At 52.6% G+C, this 16,593-nt stretch overlaps 1 protein-coding gene and 1 non-coding gene across 5 annotated transcripts in view; one reads left to right on the forward strand and one right to left on the reverse strand.

The window, feature by feature from the left end:
- The window catches only part of Dpp9 (dipeptidyl peptidase 9), a 40,652-nt gene extending 29,109 nt beyond the window's left edge, over positions 1–11,543 (reverse strand). The window contains exons 1-5 of one of the 4 annotated variants that reach the window (XM_045134919.1): positions 11,493–11,543; positions 10,342–10,390; positions 8,701–8,791; positions 7,585–7,869; positions 3,992–4,242 (exon numbers count right to left, since the gene is read on the reverse strand). In XM_045134919.1, coding sequence (XP_044990854.1) covers positions 3,992–4,242; positions 7,585–7,869; positions 8,701–8,756 — 592 coding nt within the window. In that variant the 5' untranslated portion in view covers positions 8,757–8,791; positions 10,342–10,390; positions 11,493–11,543. Of the gene's footprint in view, positions 1–3,991; positions 4,243–7,584; positions 7,870–8,700; positions 8,792–10,341; positions 10,540–11,492 lie in introns of those variants that run through there. The other 3 variants (XM_045134921.1, XM_045134920.1, XR_006633666.1) reach the window with 3 other exon arrangements.
- A 302-nt stretch (positions 11,544–11,845) lies between these two features.
- Positions 11,846–11,917, forward strand: Trnag-ucc. The gene has a single exon. It is a non-coding gene; the product is annotated as a tRNA-Gly (tRNA).
- The last annotated feature ends 4,676 nt before the right edge of the window (positions 11,918–16,593 follow it).

Here is a 16,593-nt window from a genome sequence, read left to right on the forward strand (position 1 = left end):
AGAACGCTGACAGTAAGTGGTTCTCCCAGTTGGGCATGCCTTAGGTCTGATGGACAGCATCCCTGTGGGTACTACTGGTGGTACTACTGACTACTGGCGGAAACAGTGTGACAGCTAGCTACAATATGCCTCAGTTTCCCCTATCTGGCCAACCAGGTCAGGGACCAGGACAAGGCTCCTTCTAGACAGAACTGCCAACAGCATGTGGGATGTTTTGCAGTGGCCTATGAACATGACACTTCCTAGAATGAATCCCATCACACTGGAACTCTGGGGACTGAACGCGTGGCCTCCTGAATGACAGGGCTATACTCTACCACTGAGCTGTGCTCCAGCTTTATTTGATACAGGGTCTCCATCTTTAGTCCAGGCAGGCCTCCAACTCATGGCAATCCTCCTGCCTCAGCCTCCGACATGCTCAAATGTCAGGTGTGTGCTACCTTGTCTGCTGCCTCAGCTCCTCTCTTCCTCCTCAGTTTCTCAGGGAAGAAGCACAGAAGCCTGGTTTAGACCAGGGGAGAGAAAGGGCAGGGCAGGACGGGCAGGCCAACTGGCCCATCCTGAAGGCCAGTGGCTGTACATCCTCCGTATATGTGGCGGATGTGCCGCACTCAGCTAAGAGGATGGACTTCATGAAAACTCAGGCAGTCCTTACAAGGACTCCTTTTCAAGTGGATTTAAGAAAACTGCAAAGCTAATTAGCTACCCAACTTCACTTCTGATGCACACAGGCGTGGAAGGCACAGGACCCCACGTGCAGGGAAGCCAGCTTTGTCACTAAGGACCCATGGCTTTTACTGCTTACTCTTAACTAGGGTGTGTGGGCTGAAGGGATGGCTTAGCAGTTAAAGTATTTGCCTGCAAAGCCAAAGGACGCAGGTTCAGTCCCCCAGAACCCACGTAAGCCAGATGCACAGGTAGCACACACATCTGAAGTTCATCTATAGTGGCTGGAGGCCCTGATATGCCCATTCTCTATCTGACCCCCTCTCACACACAATTAAATTAAAAACTAGGATGTGGTTGTTGGCTAGGCTGGCCCTGCACTCTTGTCATCAAGTGACCTTCCTGCCTCTGCCTCCCAAGCAGCTGGGAAAGATGGTGTGTGCCTGGGTGTCTGGCTCCTGTAATCCTTTGATCCTTTGAACTGCTGCAGTCTGACATGACTCAACCCTTCCCACCAGGCCACACGAGCCTTTCTTTCTAGGCTCATGGGTCAAGCAGAGGTGGGAAGCACATGTGGAAGGTTCCACAGACATGAAAAGTGAGAACAGGTGAGTGGTTGCCAGCAGCTTGGAGGGTGGAAGATGGAGGCTGGACAGGGAGAGATTGGAGGAAGGATGGAGAGGAAGGGGATGAGAGTATGAGGGTCTGGAGATGATGGGGAGGGGGTTGGAGAAAGGACGACCAGGTGGGTACAGGGAAAGAGGTAGGTGCGATGGTGATGGGTGAGGGTAGGGTGTGGTAATGAACACATGGTTCTTTATTGAGATGAGGAGAATGTTACAGAACTACATAGACAGCTGCCCCACTCTTTGACTATACTACCAGAATCCACTAGGTCCTACACACTGAAGTGTGATACTGGCTGGACAAGGAGGCGCATGCCTTTAATCCCAGCACTTGGGAGGCTGAGGTAGGAGGACTGCTATGAGCTCAAGGCCAGCCTGAGCATTGATGGTATAGTGGTGAGCATAGCTGCCTTCCAAGACCAGCCTGAGACTACATAGTGAATTCCAGTCAGCCTGGGCTACAGAGACCCCACCTCAGAAGTAAGGAAAAAAAATTTAAAAACCAAATGTGACATTGTGGATGGAAAGCAAGCTGTAACAAGATGAAGAAATGCAGGGCAGGCTATTCCCCAGCGGTGGCCTGCACTGGGGATAATAGCGCCATTTACAGCACCGCTGGATGAGCCTGGCTTTCCATACAGGAAGTCCAAGGCAGGGTCTCCCAGGGTCATGGGTGTGCCCTCTCCCACAGCTAAGTAATGAGTGATCACATGGGGGAGGGGCAACATGTCCCTGGATGAGCTGCTGTCCACAAGTGCTAACAATACCTGGTGTTCAAGGCAAGGGCTGGGGACAGCTGGTAACATCCATACCCACTGCTCTAGATGTTTTGAGGTTTGAAATGCACCCGTCTGGTGGCCGCCTCTGTCCACCATAAGGACCTTCAGCAGACCACAGTTATGGCAAGACCCCACCCACCTACTCAGACCACACAAGCCCAGCTGATTGGAACAGCTGACCTGTGGTGACTAATCAGATTCCTCCTGGCAGTCTGTAGGGGCTGGTCCTCTTGGCTGGAGGCTGGAGGCAGTGCTGGGGGCAGGTGGTCTGTAATAGCCGGGAATCCTGGCAGAGGTGCTTGAAGGAAGCCTGAATCCTGTTTTGCTCTTCGTGGTTAGAACAGTTCAGAGTGCATCTGTCCCCTTCCATGGCCCTATGGAAGCTACGAAAACGGCACCCTCTGACAGGGACATCAGCACCCTGTACACTGGTTATAAGACAGGTTCTACAGGTGACTACGTTAAGTTTCCAAGTTAGGATGTGATCTAGTTGTCCCCATGCGTCTTCATAAGATGGAGGCAGAGACTGGAGAGATGTGGCCAAAAGCCAAGGATACCACAGCCACCACAAACTCGAAGAGGCAGGATGTTTTCTCCAGAGTGGTGGGGGGAGGGCAAACAGCCAAGTGGCAACTTTTGCTTTCTGTCAGGTGCAGGAAGCCTTGGATCCTGCCGCCAGACTGGACACTTTAAATTGGGTCACACCACTCTCCTAGGATGGTGGCATGCAAGGCCAGACAAGCAGGGTCTGTGGCTGAGCCATTGTAGAAAGGTGGCAAGCACACAGCTCAGGCTAAGCCCTAGGCTTCGGCTCACTGCCCCAGCTGGGATGCTCCTCGTTCTTCCAGCCTTGCTCTCTGTTGAACAGAACTAAAGGTTCTCCAAGCCTGCTTTCTTCTGGACAAGCCTCAGTCTGCAGAAGGCCACGCAGGGAGATGGCTGCCTGGCACCCCACTGCTGCTGCTGTGGCAGCTTTATGGGCACAGGGCAAATGCACACTGGACTGCATTCTCAATCATTCTGTTTTAAATTCAGTGCTTTACCAAATCACCTGCTGAAGGAGAAGAGCAGGGACTACGGGACAAGGATGGCCACCTGACATCCATGATGGTCCCTATCATCAGCAGCGGATGACACTTGTCCCCTCATCATGCGCTATGAGGGCCAGGCGTGGGCTCACAGTCTTGGGGGCAGAAGCTGCCACGGCAAGCCACTTGGACAAAAGACTGTCATGGAGAATGATGTTACCACCACCCTATTCCCAAGACACTGCCTCCCAAAGGACGGAGTGAATGGAGGCTAGGACGCTGCTCAGCAGCCATCTGCCACACTGCTCCCACAGAATAGCCGGCCCACCTCGAGAAGGCTCTCTTCCAGCTCGCTGAGGCAAGCAGGGCAAAATCCACTGACTGTGGAGTGCTCCTGGCTTTGCCAGGGGCCAGATACTGGCCTGGCTGCCCAGGCTGTGGGGACCTTGAGGCCTCACCCACCCAAGGCATAACACTAGGCAGCAAGCTCATGGGGACCCACAGCAGGTCTGTTGAACATGCGGCCCACGGCAGGCAGAGTGACACATGGATACTTCTTCTCCTTGGCCTCAGGGTCCTCCTTCACATACCATGTGCACATCAGAGTAGCATATGCCCTGTGGAGATCTATGTCCTGTTTGCTCAAGCCCCACCAGCAAGGACCAGGTGGCTCAAAGTGACCAAGCTGACTGCCAGAAGCAATCTCAAGGTTCAGAGCCACCTGGTCAGCCCTGAGCTGACCAGATGAGCTTTGAGGGGACCCACACCAGGCCTTCCCTGGTGATCAGGTGTCTCAGCCCTGAGAGAAAACACTCCATGCAGGTCGCCTCTGTGACCTTCCACCACACAGGGCCCACTAGCCTTCCAAGGAGCGGGTTTGGGGACAGCTCACCTAGGTAGTAAAGGCGATGGGAGTGGGGGCCAGCCTCGTCCGTCTTCTGCACAAAGCGGAAGTCATGGGGAGCCTTACTGACGATGAGGCCCGAGGACTTGCGGCTACCGTGGATGATGCTGCGAAGCCCGTCCCATGAGTGCTTCTGCACACGGAAGCGTGCGGCCGAGTCATCCATGTCACCTGCCCCAGGCCGCTCAGTCAGCGGGACCCCACTGGACATCCTCTCAGGGCCCTGGGAGTGCGATAAGCTAAGAGGCAGAAGGGGTGCATGAGAAGGGGTGACTTAGGTACTGAGCTATTCCCACCCGACTCTTCCAGACTAGCTCTGCCAAACAGCCTGCCTGTCTCCATAAATACGCCTTAAGTGCTGAACTTCTGTCACCACTTCTGAAGGCCAAGACACTTCTGAGAGAAGCCTGGATGCCCCCACTTCATTTTAAACCCTCCCTAGTACCCACAATACAGAGGATATAACCCAGCATTTAGGACTGGGTCAGCAGTAGAGTGACAGCCTAGAACCCACAGCGGTGGCAGGGCGTGATCAGTGTAGTACAATAACAGCCTAGAATCCACAGGTCTCGGGGTGTGGTCAATAGTAGAGTAACAGACTAGAACCCACAGTGAGGGCTGGGGGCGTGGTCAGAGGTAGAGTGACAGCCTAGAACCCACAGTGAGGGCTGGAGGTGTGGCCAGCAGTAGAGTGACAGCCTAGACTCCACAGTGAGGGCTGGGGACGTGGTCAGAGGTAGAGTGACAGCCTAGAACCCACAGTGAGGGCTGGGGGCGTAGTCAGAGGTAGAGTGACAGCCTAGACTCCACAGTGAGGGCTGGGGGTGTGGCCAGAGATAGAGTGACAGCCTAGACTCCACAGTGAGGGCTGGGGGCATGATCAGCAGCACAGCACCCAGGGTGACAACAAACCAAAATGTGACAGGTCCTCAAGAACCTCCTGCAGCCATCCATCTTGAGGCTAGTCCCTCCAATAATCTTTCACATGCCTCCTGGTTGTTCCCCTCCAAGCATTGATCACCATAGTTACTTGCTGACCGCTTGTCTCTGCTATGTTAGCCTCCTTCACAGTGGTGTCCACAGTCCCTGAGGGGACCCCAGCACTCTGCAGCCCTTGCCAAACTACTGGGAGGCTTGCTCAGCCGTGGAAAAAAGGTCTAAGGCTTCCGGATGAAAAGCCAACCTTAAGCCCATACACTGTGCTCAGAGGATCCTAACCTCACCACAGGGCTCCGAGCACTGTAGGGGACAGCCACAGGGAACATCACCCAGGGGAGGGCTAAGTGCACAGGTCCTCCCGGAGGCCACTTTGTGGTCCCTCACACCCAGTTGCTCCCTCCCCCACTGGCTGCCAGCACTAGGCACACTGCTTGACTGACCTGGCCAGCCAGGCAAATATTTGCTTTAAGGAGATCTAAACAGCCACCTAGCCTGCAGTGACCCAGTTCTAGAAGCACCACAGTGGTAGAAGAGGAGGAGCAAGCTAGGGCACTGAGATCCCAGCAGCAAGTCAGGCCATTCCTGGCCCCAGCACAGGCTCCTGCTCAGGGCACAGCCAGGTGGGTCCCTTAACTCTGTTCCTCTGGCCCTTGCCAACCAAGCACACACCTGTGACCCCAGCACTTGGGAGGCTGAAGCAGGAAGACTGTAAGTTTAAGGGCAGCCTGGGCTACAGTGAGACCCTGTCTCAAAAAATGAAAACCAAAAAGCAAAAGCCAAAAACAGGGGAAATGGAGATGGCTCAGTGGTTAAGGTGATTGACTGAAAAGCCTAATGACCTGGATTCAATTCCCCAGTACCCACATAAAGCCAGATGCACAAGGTGGCAAATGCATCTGGAGTTCATTTGCAGTGGCTGGATGCCCCAGAGTACCCATTCTCTCTATCTGCCTCTCTCTAATAAGTAAATAAAATGTGTGTGTGTGAGTGTGTGTGTGTGTGTGTGTGTGTGTGTTTGTTTAATGGGCCTATTGGGGCTGGAGAGATGGCTTAAGGGTTAAGGCACTTGTCTGCAAAGCCAAAGGACCCAGGTTTGATTCCCCAGGACCCACATAAACAAGATGTACAAGGTGGCACATGTGTCTGGAGTTCATTTGCAGTGGCTGGAGGCCCTGGCACACCCATTCTCTCTCTCAAATACATGAATCAATCAAAATAAAATTTTTAAAATAGGGCTATGGTGATGTCTCAGTGAGTAAAGCATAAGGGCCTGAGTTTGGAGTCTCAGCACCCAGATAAGTGCCAGATGTGGTGGCAAGTGCCTGTAACTCATCCCTGGAGAAGTGAAGACAGGAGGGTCCCTAAGGCTCAATGACGAGCAAGTCAAGCAGAAGCAGTGATTTCCAGGCCAATGAGAGATTCTCTCAATAAATAAGACAGGGAACTGGAGAAATACCTCAGTGGTTAAAGCACTTGCCTGCAAAGCCTAAGGATCCCAGTTCAACTCCCCAGTATCCACATAAAACCAGATGCACAAGATGATGCATACATCCGGAGTTCGTTTGCTGCGGTGGCTAGAGGCCCTGACGCCCATTCCTCTCTAGCTGCCTCTTTCCCTCTCAAATAAATAAATGTTACAAAAATTAAAAAGACAGCAAATGAGGATACCCTGTACCCTACATTGACTTCAGACCTTCCCACACAGGTACATGGGCTACACATACCCTTCCACACCCAAGCACACATTCACACTCATACATACACAAGGAAAGAAAACAATAAAAACCAGAGAAAAGTGCCCACAGTGACCATTGTAGGAGGAAGGACCCTAGCCTGCTGGAGAGAAGTCCGGCACCACATGCCTCTGAGAAACCAGGCCCTGTCAACTGCACCTGTTACCTTACCTGTCTCCCAACAGCCCAGTGTACAGATGGGGAACCTGAGGCTGGGGCAAGAGTCAAGTGAATGAGAAACAGGGCCTCTATGAAGGTGCCTGGCTCTGACCTCCAATAAGATACTGTGTGACAGGCCACCTACACCACACTCTGCATGACACCTTGTTACAAGAAGTCTCCAGAATGCCGCCACCAAAGGACACTCCCAGAGGGCTCCCTGGCAACAGAGAACACAGAGCCATCAGGAAGATGACCCCTGGTGGGTAGCTTGTGAGCACACGCACTACAGGATGAGCACCCCAAGGAAGGGGACACACATCCCTTTCCTCAGTTGTCAGCAGGTAGGGCTTGGGAAGGTACAGCCAGCTGATGTGTCCACCCTCCACCAGAAGGGCCAGCCATGTCAACTGCACAGGGCCCATAAATCACACAGCTAACCTGAGAGGATGAGGGGCCTGCCAAGGGTCCTTAAGACATTTTGGCCGGGAGTAGTGGGGAGCCCCACAGGGGCTGGGCCCAGGATGTGGTCCCAAATCCTGCTGGCACAAAGCCCAGAAAACCTAGCTGGAGAGCCATCTACAGCTCAAGTGCCCCCAGACTGGGCCCCAGTCCCAGCCTTGCTCATGGTACAACACAAACGGTGACCTGGAACACTCCCAAAATGAACCCAGGGCTAAGAGCCACACACAAGCCCTTTGAAAGCCCCCCAGTAACTCCACAGCCAAGAACCACAGGAAATGGTCTTGCCTCGATTCCCCGCAGAGAGCCCAGGCCGCAGAAACACGGTCCAGGAGGCGGGACGTGAACTGAGACATCGGAGGAACCTCCAGCAAGCTTCCGGATGCGTCTAGAACCTTCCAGCGTGAGCTCTGGCCGGGCTGAGGCCGGGTGCTACTGCCTGGCTGCGTGGTTGGCCTCTCTGCTAAGCCAGAGACCAAGCTGGACCCAGAGAGAGGCTGGGGAGAAGAGCAGGTGACCAGGTGACAGGCAGGGCCTCCGCCCGTGCCAGCCTTCCCACTGGAGTTTACACAGCTGGGGACGAGAACAGACTTCAGGCCACTTAACCCAGGCCACTTACACCTGCTGCCCACCAATCTGCACTCGCCTTCATGACCTGATGGCACCAGCGGCCAGTTCTGAACTTCTGTGGCCAATGTCAAGCTCAGCTGTTGCTTCCAGGGTGGGGACCAGCCACCCCACTGGGTGTCTGCCTGCCTGAAACCACTGCAAGGGACCCATGGTGGGGTGGGAGGGATAGAAAGAGCCAAGACACTGCCATACATGGCGCTGGACGGTACAATGGAGTGTTCTGGAAACAGCACCCCACCTTCCCACTGGAACTGCCCTCATGGCCACCTGGACCCTCAGTGGAGCCTGTGCCCACCCAGAACCCTGTGAGCCCCCAGCCATTAGTTCCCCCAGTTACCCACAGACAGGGGACCCTCCCTTCACACCAATCAGACATGGATGCTGGGTCAGGTCCCTGGGCAAGGGGATGTTCACAGGGTCCTTTTATCCAGTGCCAGGTGTAATATAGCATCCCTGAGGGGCCACTTCTGAGGTCCCCTTAATAAGGGACTAGAGACTGGCTACGGAGGAAGGCACCCTGGTTGGATTCCATAGGCAGCAGGCCAGGGGTTCCCACCTCACAGCAAGTTGGTCTCTAGCAGACATGTGTTCAGTCTGTACCATGTGCAGCTGGAAGCCAGGGACAGGGATCAACACCTACAGTGACCCCCCCCTGGGAGCACCATTACTATAGAACACTGGGTCAAAGACAGTGAGCAGCACCACTGGGCCTGGGGATCTACTGGGGGATCTGAGATGCACCCCAACCTTCAGGGACCCCAAGGCCACCCTTACCTTCTGCAACTTCCTCGGTTTTCCTTATCCAGGCGTAGTTTCTTAACCTTCCGCATTAACTGCACAGTGGACCTCGGGCGGGCAGTGGGGCCTGCACAGGGCGGAGATGGGGCTGCAACTCCCACAGCTCTCGCCTCGGCCCCTTTCTGGTCTCCAGATGGAATCAGGGCTCAGGGACATGGCTCCTGGGCATGCCTGGTGCCAACTGCATCCTGATGGGGCCAGAGCTTCAGGACCCATCCTGCTAGAGGAGCCAGGTCCTTATACAAACCCATGGGAAAACCACAGCTTTCACAGAGCCTTTCTTTTCGTAACTTTTTTTGCATGTACATATATGTTCAAATGCATGAGGGTGCACATGTATGTGCACATGGAAGCCAGGGGTTGACGTCAGGGTCTTCTTCAATCACTTTCCACCTTATTTTTTTGAGACCAAGTCTTACTAAACCTGGAGCTCACTGATTCAGCTAAACTGGCTGGCCAGCAGGCCTCAGGGATCCTCCTGTCTCCACCTCCCCAGCACTGGGGTCACAGGTGCCACAGCCACACCTGGCTCCTACATGGTTCTAGAAATCCAAACTCAGGTCCTCATGCTTGCATTCTTCTCACTGAGCTGGCTCCCCGGCCCTGTGTTTGTTTTATATTTTTAATTCCTGCAGTGCTAGTAATCAAACCTGGGGCCGTGAGCATGCTCTTTAAGCTCTCTGCACTGATTTGTGCCCCAGCCTGCTTTCTCTTACAAACGACCCCATGGACACCAACCCAAAGGGGTATTCATGCCAACCTCCCCCTGAGAGGGAGGGTCCAAGCAGATGGCTCTGTCATCAAGGGACCCTGGGACATGCGTGGCTATCATGATTCTGGGAGCTCCTGAACCCAGGACATCCTACAGAGAATGACCCGGCCCTGTGTCCACAATGCTAAGCTTAAAGTCACAGGCATTGTCCTCTCCTGAAGATGATCCACAGTCACAGAGACCCTGACCGTCACTGCCCAGCCTCTACCTAGCCAGGTAGCACCTGGACACAGAAAAGGACACTATGGGTCATAATAGGAGAAAGGACATGATTGTGGCCTGTGTTTTCAGGCCAGTGCCAAAATGTGTGAGCTCCCATGTTCAACCCCAGCTTGGCCACTTCTGGGCTGTGTGACCCTGGGGAAGCCATAGAACTTCTCTGTGCCTCAGTCTCCCAAAGGAACTACAGTACCAACACCTGGGCTACTAAACAGGACCTCACACATAAAACATTTACAATGATACTGGAAACAAACGACAGATAATGCTGTCAGCTGAACAAGCCTATTTAAAATCCCACCACGGGATATCTGAACAGAAGTCCCTTTCTGAGACAGTCTCTACCACACCCATGGGCGACTAAGTTACATGAGTCAGAGTGGGGGAGGGACCAGCTATGCCTCAAACCCACTGGATGGCCCCTGTCCCCTTCTTCCCCTGGGATCCCTCAGGGAGCTCTTAACAGGAGCAGTTGGAGGAAGACAATTTGTGGAAGGAAAAGGCAGTCGTGGCAGCCATCACCCAGGGTCAGTGACTCCAGGCCACACAAAGCCATTTCCTTTCAACCTCTTCATTCCAGAGCACAAGACTGAATCCCCCAGCCCACTGTGTTCAGGATCACTGACCTTCTAGAGAGTCCAAGCGGTGTCCATGGCAGCAGCGAGGGGCACAGACCTTGATTGAACAAACGTGTCGTTAAGGCAGCAGCTAGACAGAGGGACTGGCTAGGCACTAGCCATAAGGAGCAGAGTCCTGCCAACGGGGGCCTAACCCTGTCAACTGAGCTAGATACTGGCTAAGCCTCCCAGCATAAGGCTGCCAGTGCTATACGCAAGACACTTGTGAGCAAAGCGTCCCTAGATGCCCAGTCTCTCCAGGCCACAGCCAAAATGTGGTGACTGCGGGCCACACCTCCTGGGCACTAGTCCCAGCTCCTAGAAAGCAGGTTAGTGTCTGCCACTGAGGCAGGGACTGTTTCACCCCTCCCTCTCAAGGGGGATGGTATGGGGGGGTTGGAAGGAGAGGACCACTGCATAAGAAACTGGGCTGAGGCTAGGGTGGATCTAAGGCTTGGGACCCTAACAAAGGTGGGGAGGCTTGGAGTGGGGGGACAAGGCAGGAAGGGGGGACAACACAGGAAGCCGAGGCAGAGGATGAGGATGAAGTGGGAGACTTTGGGAGGAAATAAAGATGCGAGGGGGAGCGGCAGTTCAGAAGACCCAGGCCGAGTATAGTCTTGTGGGATGCAAGTTGAGGGAGTCAGGCAGGTCTAGGGGATCCACATCGGGGGAGAGGGATCAGTATTAATACTGAAGGGATAAGGATGGAGAATAAGGCTGGGAAGATCAACATTAGGGATGGGGGCGTCAATACTGCAGGATCAATACTGGGAACGAGGCGGGAGATCAATATTAGGGGCCACTATTGGGGGATTAGGCCAGACGATCAACAGTAGGATCAGGCAGAGATCAATAATGGGAAGCAGAAGGAGATCGATATTGGGGATCAATATTGGGGGTGAGCCTGGGGAATCTATACTGGGGATCAAAATTGGGGGTGAGCCTGGGGGGTCAGCACTGGGGGGTCAACACCTGGCTGCCATCCGGCGGGGGAGAACTGCGGGGTCCGTGGGCGCACGCGCAGCCCCGGCTCCCGGCGCCATGCGGGGCTGCGGCAGACGCTCCGGGGCGCGGCCGCTGGGCAGGGCCGGGCTGGGACCCGGACGCGGGGTCGCGGACGGGGTCAGGGGCGGACGGCGGGGGCGGGCGCTGCTCACCGGGGCGCGGGGCGGCGGCCAGGCTGGGCAGGGCGTCCCCGGGGCCGGCGGCGCCTCACGCTCGAGGCTCCATGCCCCGGACTGCGGCCCCGGAAGTGCGGGGCGCGGGGGACAGCTACGGCGGCGGACACGGGGGACCCGCCGGCTCAGGCGCCTTTGACCCGGAAGTTGAGCTGCCCAACCGGCGGCTTCTGATTGGATAAAGTCTGGCCCGTACCAACCTGTCCCGGAGCTGGGGGGAGACTCGCCGCCAAAGAATTTGAAAACGGACACCTCTGTGCCTCTTGGTATCGCCCCAACAAAAACGTCAGAATATTCATTTAAAAGGATTAGACAGGGCAGTTTTTCCTAAGGCGTTGGTGGTATAGTGGTTAGCATAGCTGCCTTCCAAGCAGTTGACCCGGGTTCGATTCCCGGCCAACGCAATACAGTTTATTTTCCTGTCCCGAGAATTGAATGACATAGCAGTGCAATTCAATTATTTCAAAAATCGCTTTTAAAATTCTCGTTTAGCCGGGCGCAGTGGCGTACATTGTACACCGTTAATCCAAGCACTGGGACATAAAGAGGTAGGAGGATCACTGTGAGTTTGAGGCCACCCTGAAACTACATAGTGACTTCCAGTTCAGCGAAACCTCCCTCAAAGAGCTTAAAAAAAAATAAATCCCGTTTAACAAAGTAGAACAGACCATGATGGCACACATCTTTAATGGCACCACTAAGGAATGCTGAGGTAGGAGGATCTCCCCAAGTTCAAGGTAAACCTGGGCTACAAGTGAAATCCACATGAACCTAAGTATACACTGACACTGTACCTTGACCATGGGACAAGCAAAGAAAACAAGAAAATCAAATAGGAAGCACTGGGAAAACTGAGACAGGAGGATTGCCACAAGTCCCAGGCTAGTTTGGACTACACAGTAAGAACTTGCCTCCAAACTTAAATCTACAAAATATAGGAAGACAAGATTAAAATAAATGCAGAAATGCTCTTGAGATTTGAGAATTTGAGAGAATTTCTAAATTGAGAACTTAAGCATATATGCTATAATTGAATTGTGTTTCTAGCCCATTGTCCTCTTTTATTATTATTGTTGTTGTTGTTGTTTGTTAGCAACAGAGAAAGAAAGAGTCAGAGAGAGGGAGAGAATGAATTCGCCAGGGCCTCCAGCCACTGCAAATGAACTCCAGACGAGTGCGCCACCTTGTGCATCTGGCTAACGTGGGTCTTGGGGAATCGAGCCTCGAACCGGGGTCCTTAGGCTTCTCAGGCAAGCGCTTAACCGCTAAACCAGTTCTCCAACCCCCCTTTATCCTCTTATGTCCCCTGTTCCCTGCCTTGCTTCCACTGAAGACCCTCCTCTTTCTAGATAGTCCGTTCTCTGTTTTGTTTCCTCATTCCTTTTGCCCCCCTCGTCCTCCATGTCAAAATGATGATGGGCTCAGAACAGTGCCACTTTTCTGAGGTTGTTAGTATTCTCTGTGGGGTCACGAATGCACCAGTCAGTCTCTGTGTGTGTGGTGGGGTAACAATGACTCAGGATACTCCTTCCCACCCTGTGGCTCTTACCATCTTTCTGCTTCCTGTTCTGTGATGTTCCCTGAGACTTGGCAGGTGTGTTATAAGTCAGATTTAGTGTTGAGCTCTCAACAGCCTCTGATTTTCTGCTTTGATGGATTTGAAGGTCCCTCAGTGTCTATCGCCATCTCCCTGGAGGAGGCTGTCAGGCTGGCAGTGAGAGTTAGCAGTTGTGTTTAATCCCTCACTTCCTCTGCAATGTTTCCTGGCTACTGGGCCTTGTGATAGAGAGATAGTCCCTCTTTCCTTTTGAAGTCATCATCTTTTCCTCCTATTATGAGGGTCTTGTGAAGGTAGTGCTAGACACTGCGAGGTCATGGATATTGAGGCCAATTTCTATCTGAGCGATTGCATTGTAAGCAGTCCTGCCCTTCCTTTGGCTCTTACATTCTTTCTGCCATTTCTTCCACAGTGGACCCTGAGCCTTGGAAGATATGATAGAGGTATTTCAGGGCTGAACACCCCCCATCACTTCTTATCAGCACTATGGTGCCTTTTGGATCATCCCAGTGGTCACCCCATCTGAAAAAAGAAACTTCTCTAACCAAAAGTGAGAGTAACATTAGTATATGGGTATGACAGGCGTGGTGACATACGCCTTTAATCTCAGCATTCAAGATGCAGAGGTAGGGGATCTCCATGAGTCCGAGGTCACCCTGAGACTACATAGTGAAATCCAGGTCAGCCTAGACTAGAGTGAAACCCTACCTCGAAAAAAAAATTAAATATATGTGTAAAGTGCTTAGGTAAAGTGCTTACTTACAGGGCAGTTTAATGAGCATAATATGTGCACTGAGCCAGACAACAGCAGGCATTATACTCCGAGGGATCATGACCTCACCAACCATAGGCTCTTTAAAAAGTTTTTATTTTTCAAGGTAGTGTCTTGCTCTAGCCCAGGCTGACCTGGAATTCACTATGTAGTCTCAGGGTGGCCTCGAACTCACGGTGATCCTCCTACCTCTGCCACTCTAGTGCTGGGATTAAAGGCGTGCATCAGTGTGCCTAAGAGAGAGATTAGGTTTTCAGTACTAGGCATGTATTCTCTCCCCTGGAGAGGACCTCCAGTCCAATTAGAGAACAGTTGGTTTCCCCTATAACAGACCTGTCAGTATTGCACCCATTCAGTCATTTGGCCTAGCTGGCCAAACTTAAGGCTTGCAGTGTCCACTGTTTTCATCATTGATGACTTCTCTCTCCCATAGGGCTGCATGCAGCATAGCTTTCTCCAGCTTTCTGTCAGCTAGTCCACAGGGAGGAGGTTTCCAGCTCAGCTCCAGCTTGATTTCTCAGTGACCTACAGCCCAGGCATGTGGAATCTTCAGCAATAGGGTCTTACCATCTAGTTCTTGTGGGAAACCAAGAGCCTTGACAATGGCCTGTAATGTTTTGGAGGCATCAGGGACCTCCCTGGCCAACTGGACGGCATCCCATCCTTGACACTGAAAATTTTCTAGTAATAATTTATGGCTTCTAGGTATGCCATTATCCCAAAAAGTAGTTTTCCATATGGCTTATTCACAACATCTTGATTTTTTTTTGTTTGTTTATTGTTTTTGTTTTTCGAGGTATGGCCTCACTCTAGCCCAGGCTGACCTGGAATTCACTATGGAGTCTCAGGGTGGTCTTGAACTCACAGCGATCCTCCTACTCTGCCTCCCGAGTGCTGGGATTAAAGGTGTGCGCCACCACGCCCATCTTAACATCTTGAATTTTGATTAACCCTCCCCCCACCCTCAGGTGTTTTATTAAAATTGAGTTTGCAGCTTCCACCTCTGGCAGGCAGACTCCTACTACAGGGGGCATGTCACTGGGGAGAACCTGAAGTCCACCTCACAGGGGTGCAGAGGTTTGCATTCTGGTGGGTGGTGTGTGTGCTGGTGGTGGTGCTGTCTCTCTGCTTGGATTTATGAATGGGAGCCTGCTTCTTTCACCATTAATGGAACTTCCCCTGGATCTGTAAGCCTGAGATCAATCCCTTCCTCCTGCGTCTGGTTGGATGCTCATCTCAGCAATGTTGGACCTGTCTATGACACAGTGCTTTTGGCAATGGCCTGTATTATTTTGGGGACCTCATGGACCTTCCTGACCAAGAGCTCATGCCAGGAAGGCAGAAAGGCCCAGCCATCACCTGCAGTTGGCATAAGTCACACACACATTTCCAGGCAGCCCAGTGTGAATGAGCCCACAGCCACCTTACCTGACACCTGGTTACCATGGGTGAACACCGCAGTTCTTCCTGTCTGCCCTGACAGTGACTGGAGAGACACCAGACAGTAGAAGACAGAAGTTTCCCACAGAGCCAAGAGAGACTCCAGGAGCCCATGGGGAAATACAGAACATCCAAGGGAAAGGGGGACAGGGAGCAGGCAAAGAGGAACAAGGAGGGAGGGAGACAGAGTGGCAGATGGAAAGATCTGTAAACCAGAGGCAGGGAGGGATGGGACTCAGGGAGGTGATCCTGATGAAAGAATGAGTGGAAGAGATGGAGGGGTCAAAAATATAGGGATGCCGGGCATGATGGCACATCCTTTAATCCTAACATGTGGGAGGTTGAGGTAGGAGGATTGCCATGAGTTCGAGGGCACCATGAAACTGAGACAAAGTGAATTCCATGTCAGCCAGGACTAGAGCAAGACCCTGCCTCTAAAACAACAACTGCAGCAACAAAATTTAAGAATGATTTTCTTGGGCTGGAGAGACTCAGTGGTTAAGGTGCTTACCTGTAAAGCCTAAGGACCGAGGTTCCATTCCCCTGTACCCATGCAAAGCCAGAGGCACACTGGCGCTTGCATCTGGATTTCATTTGCAGCAGCTGGAGGCCCTGGTGTTCCCATTTTCTCTGTCTGTCTCTCTTTTCTGTATCTTTGTCTGTTTGCAAATAAATAAATAAATATTTTTTTTAAAAAAAAGAATGATTTTAATGGCCCAGCCTTTATTAATTAAACTTGGGGCTGGAGAGATGGCAGTGGTTGAGGCACTTGCCTGGGAAAGCTAAGGACCCAGGTTTGATTCCCCAGTGCCCACGTAAGCCAGCTGCACAAGATGGCACATGCTTCTGGAGTTTGCAGTGTGCTAGAGGTCCAGGCACACCCATTCTCTGCCTCCTTCTCTCTCAAATAAATACCTATTTAAAAAATAAAAAGGGGCTGGAGAGCTGGCTTAGCAGTTAAGCACTTGCCTATGAAGCCTAAGGACCCCAGTTTGAGGTTCAATTCCCCAGGACCCACATAAGCCAGATGCACAAGGGGGCACATGCATCTGGAGTTTGTGTTCAGTGGCTGGAGGCCCTGGCACACCCATTCTCTCTATCTGCCTCTTTCTCTGTCACTCTCAAATAAATTTAAAAAAATTAAAATTAAAAAAACTTTCTTGGGCTGGAGAGATGGCTTAGCGGTTAACCGCTTGCGTGTGAAGCCTAAGGACCCCGGTTCAAGGCTCGGTTCCCCAGGTCCCACGTTAGCCAGATGCACAAGGGGGTGCAGGCGTCTGGAGTTCGTTTGCAGAGGCTGGAAGCCCTGG

Source organism: Jaculus jaculus, chromosome 15, assembly GCF_020740685.1.
Source record: "Jaculus jaculus isolate mJacJac1 chromosome 15, mJacJac1.mat.Y.cur, whole genome shotgun sequence".
In the NCBI taxonomy this organism is placed as follows: domain Eukaryota; kingdom Metazoa; phylum Chordata; class Mammalia; order Rodentia; family Dipodidae; genus Jaculus; species Jaculus jaculus.